At 45.3% G+C, this 12,175-nt stretch overlaps 1 protein-coding gene across 2 annotated transcripts in view; it reads right to left on the reverse strand.

Moving 5' to 3' along the window:
* Positions 1-12,175, reverse strand: part of LOC128423854 (tRNA (cytosine(38)-C(5))-methyltransferase-like) — a 73,220-nt gene that overhangs the window by 38,420 nt on the left and 22,625 nt on the right. The window contains exons 10-12 of one of the 2 annotated variants that reach the window (XM_053409398.1): positions 9,896-9,953; positions 8,633-8,762; positions 2,768-3,185 (exon numbers count right to left, since the gene is read on the reverse strand). The exons of the other annotated variant lie outside the window; for it this stretch is intronic. Coding sequence (XP_053265373.1) covers positions 3,085-3,185; positions 8,633-8,762; positions 9,896-9,953 — 289 coding nt within the window. The 3' untranslated portion in view covers positions 2,768-3,084. Of the gene's footprint in view, positions 1-2,767; positions 3,186-8,632; positions 8,763-9,895; positions 9,954-12,175 lie in introns of those variants that run through there. 2 annotated transcript variants of the gene reach the window in all.

The following is a 12,175-nucleotide window of genomic DNA, read 5'->3' on the forward strand; positions in this document are numbered from 1 at the left end:
TGTGGTGGCCACCCCTTTACCCCAAATGATGAGACAAGAGACCAGAATATGGGTTCGAATTGGCCACTTTATTGAGCTTCAGACGTGGGAAACTTGGCACAGGCCTTGGCAGGCAACCTTCTCAGCCCGCCTGGCTGAGGATATGCAGGCAGTTGAGGTCAAGAGAGAGAGGACTGCAAAGCGCAAACTTACACAGCATGCCCTTCAATCAACCTCATCCCGGGAGTATGTCCTACATGCTGCTGTTCTAGGGCCAGGGACTCTGTTTTTGCCCTTTAACGGGCCCTGCAAGCGCCGCCGCATGGCGAGGGAGCATGAATGCATCCCCCTGACTTGATGATAGACTAAAGGACCAAGCAAACCCCGTAGTCTGTTGTTGTTTAGTCATTTCGTCTAATTTAGTCTATTTTTTACAGCATAGTTTTAAAATTAGAATACATTAACAAAGCAGGAACAGACGAGCCAGTTCAGCCCAGCGGTTCCATTGACCAAAGCATTGCATAGATCCCCAAATCGCTTCCAGCAGTTTGAGACCCATGGGTGCTGCCTGGCTTAAAACAAACAAACAACGATAAAGCAGGAACAAAGCTTTTTAGCTGTGTTACGGCTAAAATCTGGGTGCGGGGCTACTCTGCCACCCAGCTCATCGGACTAAGTCCGTGGGTCCCTGCGGAAGAAAATGAGCTCAGCCGGAGACAGGAGCAAGATGCGGAGATCCAAGGTTTATTGCGCAACAGGTTCAAGGCGAGATTGAACAGCGAGAAAGGGGTGACATGAACTTTTGAAACTCCCCCCATGTCCCAGAATACAGTGCAAAATACATCCCAGTTACATCATGAATACATTAAGGAGAGGTTGGGTTACACCGGATTAACATATGGAGGAGGGAGGGGGGAATATGCAGAGCTGGAGATATGCGCAGATAAGCGCTTCCTGAGTGCCGGTGATGGGAAGACAATGGTCCATGTATGCATAGTCTGCCACCTGGCATTGCCCGGAGGGAAGGCTTGGCAGAGCACCTTACTTGAGGGATTATGGAGGACAGGGGAGGTGTCATAGAGTCCTAGAGAAATTGAGCAAATTGGCACGTTGATTTTCTATGGATTTTATAGATTTTAGTCCCTTTTGACATTGACAACTGGGAATAAATGGATATATTGTAGCAAAGAAGAAGGTGAAGAAGACATGCTCCCCCCCTTTCCGTAACAGCTGCCAGTGCAAACTTGTCCACCAGGTGTGTAACTTTCAGATCTTTATCAGCAAGAGTGTGTCACTTCCTGGGGGGGATCGGCCTGAGAAAGTTAGGTAAAGGTACCCCTGCCCGTACGGGCCAGTCGTGTCCGACTCTAGGGTTGTGCGCCCATCTCACTTAAGAGGCCGGGGGCCAGCGCTGTCGGAAGACACTTCCGGGTCACGTGGCCAGCGTGACGAAGCTGCTCTGGCGAACCGGCACCAGCGCAGCGCATGGAAACGCCGTTTACCTTCCCACTGGAGTGGTACCTATTTATCTACTTGCACTCTGACGTGCTTTCAAACTGCTAGGTGGGCAGGAGCAGGGACCGAGCAACGGGAGCTCACCCCGTCGCGAGGATTCGAACCGCCGACCATACGATCGGCAAGTCCTAGGCGCTGAGGTTTTACCCACAGCGCCACCCACGTCCCATGAGAAACAGTTAACAGACGATAAAAAAAATTCTCTGGGTGTGGTATAAAATGGGTGTTACGGAAAAATCTAGGTGCGAGGCTGCTCAGTCACCCAGCTGGTCGGGCAGAGCCCGCGGGTCCCTGCGGAATAAAGGAAGGAGTCCAGCCAACCGGAGCAAACAGCTGTAGACCAAAGTTTATTGCGCAACAGGTTCAAGGAGGAATTTTGAACCCCGAGGATGGGGTGACAAGGACTTTTAAAACTTTCCCACCACATCCCAGAATACAGTTCGTACAGCATCCTTGCTACATGGCAAACATGTCCAGACAAGTCCTTGGTACAAGATTAGCATAAGCAGACGTGTCAGGGCAAGACCCAGGTGTAAGATTAGCATAGGCAAACACCTCTGAAGTTCCACCACCCAAAGTACAATAGAAGTTCCTTTGCATGTCTAAACCCCTTGGCAAGTCTGGTGATGGGATTAGGCTTTCCTTGGCCAACAATCAACTCAGCAATTGCCACCTCTGGGCACTTCCCGGAGTCCCTTTTCAAGGGGAAAATAGCTTTGGAATGGAGGAAACTGTCAAAGGAGTTGATTTTATATTATTTTTAAAGCTAGGTAACTTCCCTGAGCTGTCAAGTCGAAAGGATGCATTTATGCATAATATTTGTAACATTTAACAACTTTAAAGATGTGCCCCTCTCCGTAATTTCCGTAACACGGGCAATTCAGCAGATAATTCATGATATCCTTGAACCAATTGCCTCCACAAATGCATTTTTGTTCCATACCAGACATCCCCTTTTCCCGGAGACAGTCCCCGGATTTACAAATCAGTCCCCTGACAAAATCCTATCATTCCTACTGAAGTTGAAAAGTGCCCCCGGATTCCTTAATAATAATAATAATAAATTTTATTTATACCCTGCCCTCCCCAGCCAAGGCCGGGCTCAGGGCGGCTAACAACCAATAATAAAAGCAAGTTGAATGAATACAGCTTAAAAACAAGATTAAAATGCAACGTTAAAACATTAAAATGCAGCCTTACCACAGGAGGAGAAAGGAAAAAAGAAAGAGGTAAAAAAATTGAAAAAAAAACTGGTAACCTTACAGATGAGGCGCATCTGTTAGAACCATTATTCAAATTCAGGGTCTCTAGGTAATGGGGCCTTGAATGGTTGACCTTAATTTGCAGGTACCAAATAGAATAGCAGGCAGCAATAATGGATGTTCTTGCTTGGCGTCCTGATCGAAGATGCGATTTCGGAGGTCGTGCAAACTAAGGGCTAAATATTCATTTGAAGATTGCAAATCCCTGAGGTTATCATGATGTTATACATTAGCAACTACCCATGCGGAGCGTTTTTCCAAAGAAGCAATCCATCTTTTGATGTAGCAGGATGTCTGCTGGTCAGTTCCCCTTGATCCCGTTCCGACGTTACCCGACCAGAATCGAGATTAATTTAGAAACCACGTGTACATTGAGGCTGTTTCCCAGCAGGCGGTAACGTTGCTTTGTGGTTACTTTGTCAGGAAAACCTATTAGAAGCAAAAACAACAGATAATTTTTTTAAAAAGCGAATGCAAGTTCCCTCCATCGTAGGAATTTTCTCAGTTCCAAGCACGAGGAGTTCATATTTCTAGCAGTGAAGTTCTATACATTTGTATTTGGAGGTACATCAGTCAAACTTTCTCCTGATTCAACATGTATAAAATGCACTGCATTATTTTACTTGGAATGGACCTTCTACTGCTGTGACCGTCTCTACGTTTTGGAATTCCTGGTGTCTTAATACCTGGTGCACATAATCTCTACAGGACCTGATTAATGAAAAGATGGGAATCTGGCAGGTACTACAATTAGGCTCACAATGCTTCTCGACTTTAACTGTCTAGCACAGGGGTCGGCAACCCGTGGCTCCGGAGCCGCATGTGGCTCTTTTACACCTTTGCCGCGGCTCCTGGGCGGATACTAGTGAGGGGAGGAAGCGCATTGTGCGCCCCGGCGGGCGCTGTACTGGCTGTGACGTCGCATGGGGCGGTGCGTGCGTTAGTCACTTTCCCGCCCGCCCACTACATTGTAAGGGGCATGTACGCTGGTCACTGCACTGAAAGGGGGCATGTACGCTGGTCACTGTTTTGAAGGGGAGTGAAGAACACACACACACAAAAAGGTAACTTGTTAATTTAACGTTTATTTCTATGAGGAGGAGTAATTCTGAGGGGTCAAACAAAGAAATAATAAAAAGTGACAAAAAAGTTATTTTTATAATGACGAGTTTTGCGGCTCCCAGTTGTTTTTTCTTCGGAAACGGGTCCAAGTGGCTCTTTTTGTCTTAAAGGTTGCAGACCCCTGGTCTAGCAGTAGTATCTGCTATGCTGAAAAGTGGCTTTCTCCCAAATATTCCCATTTTTAGGGCACAGCTTGTCTTGCTTTGTCCTGCTTGGCAAAGGAGAGGTTTGCCAAATTTGGAGTCATTTTCCTCCGCGTTTGATCCAATTTGGAAACAGCAGCCGGAGTCTCTTGCCCTCTTGTTTCGGAGACTTTTATTTTATTTGACAAAACGTATATACGGGCTTGATTGTGAACAAAACTCCTAAAGCACTTTACGAAAAGAAATAAATCCCAAAACTGATTGCTCTGCTGGAGCCAATTCTGTAAATCTTGCAATACCATGAATGCGGCTTGTCCCATTTCAGATTCGGGACTTGATAGTCTTACTGTCCACCTCCACCAATTTGAACGGGAATGTGTATTATTTCACTAAACTTCAACATGTGATAAACAAGCCCTGCTCCCATTTATGTTTCTTTAAGCAGTAACAGGCAACACGTGGCAAATAATGCTCTTAATAATAAATATCAAACCTGTATTATTTCCCAGTTCTTAAACAGAGAATATATGATGGAGATACGAATAAAATAAACCAATATTGTATGAACAAAATTAGAGAAGGTAGTCAGTCAATATCACAGAGGCAAACAAGCCTTTCAGTAGTCCCAATCCTGTAATCGTGCGATAATAGAAGCTCCAAGCATAGCAATTCTTAGACTTTTATTTTCTGTGACTGTTTATCACTGTTGCATGAACAAAATAAGACAATATAGTCCATCTGTATTGAAAGAGGCAAACATGCCTTTCAACAGTCACAATCTTATAACTCTGCGATAATGGATGATCTGAAAATGTAGAATAATAATAATAATTTTTTATTTATACCCCGCCCATCTGCATGGGTTTTCGCAGCCACTCTTGGCTGCTCCCAACAGAATATTAAAATACAATACTATGTTAAACATTAAAAGCTTCCCTAAACAGGGCTGCCTTCAGATGTCTTCTAAAAGTCTGGTAGTTGTTTATTTCTTTGACATTTGATGGGAGGGCGTTCCACAGGAAGGGCGCCACTACCAAGAAGGCCCTCTGCCTGGTTCCCTGTAGTTTTATTTCTCGCAGGGAGGGCAACGCCAGAAGGCCCTCGGAGCTGGACCTCAGCGTCCGGGCAGAACGATGGGGATGGAGACACTCCTGCAGGTGTACAGGACCGAGGCCATTTAGGGCTTTAAAGGTCAGCACCAACACTTTGAATTGTGCTTGGAAACATACTGGGAGCCAGTGAATATCTTTCAGGACTGGTGTTATGTGATCTCGGCGGCCGCTCTCAGTCCCCAGTCTAGCTGCCACATTCTGGATTAGTTGTAGTTTCCGGGTCACCTTCAAAGGTTAGCCCCACGTAGAGCGCTTGGCAGTAGTCCAAGCCGGGAGATAACCAGAGCATGCACCACTCTGGCGAGACAGACTGTGGGCAGGGAGGGTCTCAGCCTGCATACCAGATGGAGCTGGTGGACAGCTGCCCTGAACACAGACTTGACCAGAACAGTTTTTCTGGATGACAAACTGTTTAGATGGGACCATTCATATGCTGATGAAGAATTACTAACAGGTACATCAAATAGTGACAGGGGTAGCGCTGTGGGTTAAACCACAGAGCCTAGGACTTGCCGATCAGAAGGTCGGTGGTTTGAATCCCCGCAACGGGGTGAGCTCCCGTTGCTCGGTCCCTGCTCCTGTCAACCTAGCAGTTTGAAAGCACGTCAAAGTGCAAGTAGATAAATAGGTACCACTCCGGTGGGAAGGTAAACGGTGGTTCCGTGCGCTGCTCTGGTTCGCCAGAAGCGGCTTAGTCAGGCTGGCCACATGACCCGGAAGCTGTACGCCGGCTCCCTCGACCAATAAAGCGAGATGAGCACCACAACCCCAGAGTCGGCCACGACTGGACCTAATGGTCAGGGGTCCCTTTACCTTTACATCAAATAGCATAAGATCAGCACTCACTAAGAATTTAGGTTTCTGTCTTGCTCATATTGCTGAGTGGGGCTCTGAATAACTGCTCCAGAGTCCTGTCCTCATGGTAACAGTAGTAAAATCTACAGTATCCAAATTTCTGAAGGACGGACAACAACAGGCTGAGGGCCAGATTCAACTATATAAAAGAGTTTGGATTTGATATCCTGCCTTTCACTCCCCTTCAGGAGTCTCAAAGCGGCTAAAATTCTCCTTTCCCTTCCTCCCCCACAACAAACACTCTGTGAGGTGAATGGGGCTGAGAGACTTCGGAGAAGTGTGACTAGCCCAAGGTCACCCAGCAGCTGCAGGTGGAGGAGCGGGGAAGCGAACCCAGTTCCCCAGATTACGAGTCCACCGCTCTTAACCACTATGCCACACTGGCTCTATATAGTAACAAAATCGTCCATTTTACTCTGCTTGCTCTTCTGCTGTGGGCTCACTAGTGGAGATGAGGCCGGTCGCTTCTTTTTCCTAGACATTTCCCCAGAGATAGAGCTGCTACTAATTTCTGCTGTAAATCAGGAAGCTGGGCATCCTCCCACGAATAGGGTGTTTAATCTCCACTCTTGCTGATAAGTAGTTGGTAGGTTTAGTTGAGCTGGAGCTAATTAAGGCTTTCTCCGGGACTTTCCAAGACTTTCTCTAAGACCTTTAACACAAGCCCTTAACTCAAGCTTTGTGAATATAATAGCTGCCAAATGACAGAGATAAAATACTGCAGCTGATTGTTGTTGTTTAGTCGTGTCCACCTCTTCGTGACCCCCTGGACCAGAGCACGCCAGGCACTCCTGTCTTCCACTGCCTCCCGCAGTTTGGTCAAACTCATGCTGGTAGCTTCCAGAACACTGTCCAACCATCTCGTCCTCTGTCGCCCCCTTCTCCTTGTGCCCTCCATCTTTCCCAGCATCAGGGTCTTTTCCAGGGAGTCTTCTCTTCTCATGAGGCGGCCAAAGTCTTGGAGCCTCAGCTTCAGGATCTGTCTTTCCAGTGAGCAGTCAGGGCTGATTTCCTTCAGAATGGAGAGGTTTGATCTTCTTGCAGTCCATGGGACTCTCAAGAGTCTCCTCCAGCACCAGAATTCAAAAGCATCCATTCTTCGGCGATCAGCCTTCTTTATGGTCCAGCTTTCACTGCCATACATCACAAAATCATAGCTTTTACTATACGGACCTTTGTTGGCAAGGTGATGTCTCTACTTTTTAAGATGCTGTCTAGGTTTGTCATTGCTTTTCTCCCAAGAAGCAGGCGTCTTTTAATTTTGTGGCTGCTGTCACCATCTGCAGTGATCTTGGAGCCCAAGAAAGTAAAATCTCTCACTGCCTCCATTTCTTCCCCTTCTATTTGCCAGAAGGTGATGGGACCAGTGGCCATGAATATAAAAGCTGCCAAATGACAGAGATAAAATACTGCGGCTGATAAAAGCTAATGAAAGACTGATAAAAATAATAAAAACCACATCAACTGATGCGGAGCTCAAGTTGACGCTACCACTAACGACGCCATTTTGACCTTCCACCAACAGGGTTGATCTGTTATTACCCTTGCTGGTACCTTTTCCGGGAAAATCAGAGGCTCACTATGTCAGGTTCCTATTGGAAGACCAGACAAACGCCAGAACATTAGCAGTGGCAAAGTTTTTATCAGTGGTTGCAAGAACCAATGATCCCTATATTCCGAACAAAATGCTTGTTTAACCTGGAGGTAGGCTGTCTGAATTGTGCATTGCTTTGTAACGATTTGTTGGGTCTCTGGACCGTAATAAAGATTGATGGGGATATAGTTACACTAGTGGGAGCCAGTTCTTCCACCCCACACGCTGCCAAGACTGGGGGCTCAGGGACAGGACAGGTTAGAAGGAAAGGGGAGATCATTTCACAAGGCTAGGAAGAATGTTTGCACTGATGGGGCCCTTGGTACTTTGAATTCCACCCAAAATAATCCAAAAATGGGTCCAGTTTGTTTTATAGATGGGCTATTATTATTATTACTATTAGTGTTATGTATTAAGATTAGTGGCAGTTCTCACTCAGGGCCACCAGTATGTAAATGAAGGATTGAAAACTGTTGGTCCTGATTGGTTAGCTAGTTGTGAGTTGTTACTGTTTCAGGTTAGGTAAAGGGACCCCTGACAATTAGGTCCAGTCATGGCCGACTCTGAGGTTGTGGCGCTCATCTTGCTTTATTGGCCAAGGGAGCCGGCGTACAGCTTCTGGGTCGTGTGGCCAGCACGACTAAGCCGCTTCTGGCGAACCAGAGCAGCGCATGGAAACGCCGTTTACCTTCCCGCCAGAGCGGTACCTATTTATCTACTTGCACTTTGAGGTGCTTTCGAACTGCTAGGTTGGCAGGAGCAGGGACCGAGCGATGGGAGCTCACCCCGTCGCGGGGATTTGAACCGCCGACCTTCTGATTGGCAAGTCCTAGGCTCTGTGGTTTAACCCACAGCGCCACCCGCGTCCCCCTGTTTCAAGTTACTTAGTATTATATAAAGCAGCCAGCTAGGCTGCAGTTGGTCTGATTCCAGAAGCAGTTCTAACTGCTGCAATAAAGAGCTTTGAATCCAACAGAGTTGTGTCCTTCGTCCATCTTTTCCACTATTCAACAATTAGCATTTGCAGTAGTAGTTTAACCGGGCACATACCAAATTCAGGAGGAAATCCCTGCAGATTTGCTATTTCTCTTGGCGTAAAGTACCGCAGTTTAAGCGTCGACAGCTTTGTAAGCTTCTCGTCTTCCGACAAACCCTCAATGGATTTGAACACCGATTCCAGCTGTGGGAAAACGCAAAAGTTAACAAGTTAACCAATCGCTTTACAGAATTCCTATGCATTTCTCCTTTAGCAATTGATTGCATACCATGTTTGCCACAACACTCCCTGAAGAAGCCTTTAGGGGAGCTGAGTTGAAACTTTAATTGCCACAGGCCCATCAGATTTTGGGTTCCAAAATGCGAAGGAAGAGATGGTCCAAGAAGCAGGTTTTCCTTCAGGCACCCACAAGGAACCAGGAATGTAAGGGGCAAGCTATTATTATTATTATTATTATTTATTTTTCATTTCATTTCTATTCTGCTTTATATTCTAAGAAAAATCTCAAAGCAGTTTGCAGCATATGAAAACATCAGTAAAACAATCCAGAATCAAACATTTCTGGGGGGAAAATACAAAGTATATAGTCAAAGCAACATAATTAACAGGGAACTAAAATATTGCCTTAAAAGATTTCAAAATAAGACATTACAAAGGAGGTAAACTGCAGAATACATATATAACACAAAGTTAGCAAAAAATAATAATTTTAAACAAACATTGCTAAGTGAAGTCAAATATAAAATACACCTTTAAAACAGCATAATTAACAAGAGAATAAAATACAATTGTAAGCATGATAACATTTAAATGGTTTCTCCCCGTGTGAGTTCGTTGGTGTTTTCTAAGAGCTCCTCTCTCACTGAGACCCTTCCCACAATCCATACATTTAAATGGTTTCTCCCCAGTGTGACTTTGTTGATGCACAGTGAGTTTCCCACTACGAATTAAGCTCTTTCCACACTGCAAACATTTATATGGTTTCTCCCCCTGTAAGAGTCAGCTGATGATTTCTAAGCATTCCACTCTTGCTGAAGCTCTTTCCACAATCCATACATTTATAGGGTTTCTCCCCGGTGTGAGTTCGTTGATGTACACTAAGTTTTCCATATTCACTGACGCTTTCTGCACTCCATACATTGAAAAGGTTTCTCTTTTTGATGGCACATACCCATATCTGCATTTGATTAAATATGGGATTCCAGGTTGATTTCTGCAAAGTGTTTTGCTGCTTATACATCTGGAGGAAAGCTCTGAAAACACACCTAAATACACCTCAAAATTAATCAAGGGACATATAAATAAAACCACTTTACCTGAATATCCTCTGCTGTCTGCAACACGGAGCCAGTTCCTTCTATATAGTGACCATACCTTTCGAAAAAAAAATCAATTGAGCAAGATATTAAGATTCTGGTGAGATTACCAGAGTTGATGGAGTGCAGAGGTTAAGAAAGCAGAACTTGCGAAAGAATCTGCACAAAACATTATGATCGAATGCAGCCAATCTCTCTGTGTGTGGAAAATTAGCCAGTCTGAACTTTAAAAGCAGAAGACCATACAATGCATTCAATCTAAATAGGATTTTATTCGCAGGTTGCCCTATTTACACTCCAGAGCCAGGAATCTCATGCCGTCTGCCATGTTCTCCCTTTCAGACTTCCATTCTACAAAGTCTCGAAAAGCAGTTTGATAGAGCTACCAACCTCGCTGAGCAATAATAATAATAATAATAATAATAATAATAATAATAATACTTTATTATTTGTCCCCCGCCCATCTGGCTGGGTTTCCCCACCCACTCTGGGCGGCTTCCACAGAAACCAAAAATACACTAAGATGTCACACATTAAAAACTTCCCTAAACAGGGCTGCCTTCAGATGTCTTCAGAATGTCAAGTAGTTGTTTATCTCTTTGACATCTGGTGGGAGGGCGTTCCACAGGGCGGGTGCCACTACCGAGAAGGCCCTCTGCCTGGTTCCCTGTAACCTCACTTCTTGCAATGAGAGAACCGCCAGAAGGCCCTCGGAGCTGGACCTCAGTGTCCGGGCAGAAGGATGGGGGTGGAGACGCTCCTTCAGGTCTACTGGACCGAGGCCATTTAGGGCTTTAAAGTTCAGCACCAACACTTTGAATTGTACTTGGAAACGTACTGGGAGCCAATGCAGATCTCTCAGGACCGGTGTTATATGGTCCCAGCGGCTGCTCCCAGTCACCAGTCTAGCTGCCGCATTCTGGATTAATTGCGGTTTCTGGGTCACCTTCAAAGGTAGCCCCACATAGAGCGCATTGCAGTAGTCCAAGCAGGAGATAACTAGAGCATGCACCACTCTGGCGAGACAGTCTGCGGGCAGGGAGGGTCTCATCCTGCGTACCAGATGGAGCTGGGAGACAGCCGCCCTGGACACAGAATTGCCCTGCGCCTCCATGGACACCTGTGAGTCCAGAATGACTCCCAGGCTGCGCACCTGGTCCTTCAGGGGCACAGTTGCCCCATTCAGGACCAGGGAGTCCTCCACACCAGCCCGCCCCCTGTCCCCCCAAAACTACTTCTGTCTTGTCAGGATTCAACCTCAGTCTGTTAGCCGCCATCCATCCTCCAACTGCCTGTTGGAAGCTGCTGTTTGGAAGCCCTCTTGATACTTGACTAGAAAAAGTCATAATTTCGTTGACATTCATGATACCTAACGAGCTGAGACTCAGTGGCAGTTTAATGAGGACTAGGTACATTACGCCGCATAAGGCATCGTCCGTCTTTTATAAACCACATAAAGTGCATTAACAAATGATTTTGCCAAGAAATGACAACCCAATAGCGTCGTTTTGCTCTCGGGGTAGCTCAGTTTATTTGAAAGCCATTCAACATTGTGAGCCTTCTTTGGGGCTGGGTGTTCTCACAGCCTAGTCTGCTCTTAATAATAATAATAATAATAATATAACAGTATATATATAAAGCAGATAATAAAATGAGCAAATTAAATGACTCTGGATATGCAGAAGAAAAAATGTAAGGAACCACAGAAAGACGGGGAAGGAAGTCAAATTTGGAAATGTGAAATTGATTGTCAAACTAATGAAATGTATAAACTTGAAAAATATAAACAAAAACCTTTTTTTTAAGTTAGGAATGGTTCTGATGACATTCCACTCTTAACAAAATGTGACACCAGAGGGGGTGTGCTGCACAGCAACCAAGGAGACAGCAGAAGAATGCAGTTAGGAAGAGTGTGTTCCAGAAGAGTCTGGTTTATTGGCTAGCTTTTAAAAAAGAAAGCTACAAAGAAAAATATTGTACACTACGAGACTGTATGTTTGGAACGAAGGGTGGGGTGGGGGAAAATACCCTTTTTTCCTCTTTGCATAATGTGATAAAATAACCCCTCACCCCAGAAAGAAATAAGATTGTCGCGTTTTTATTAATCATAAGCAGGACTTTAAGAACTGTGTGGGAACGGATTACAACAGGAGAGAAGACTACGGTGAGAAAGAGGAAAATTTTTATGACACAGTTAAAAAATGGCATCTCACCAAGACAGGCTTGCCGGAGAAAGAAGGACAGGGGGAGGAGAATCAGGACTGTTTGAAAGAGAAGGAG

Source organism: Podarcis raffonei, chromosome 12 (genome assembly GCF_027172205.1).
Source record: "Podarcis raffonei isolate rPodRaf1 chromosome 12, rPodRaf1.pri, whole genome shotgun sequence".
NCBI classification, from domain to species: domain Eukaryota; kingdom Metazoa; phylum Chordata; class Lepidosauria; order Squamata; family Lacertidae; genus Podarcis; species Podarcis raffonei.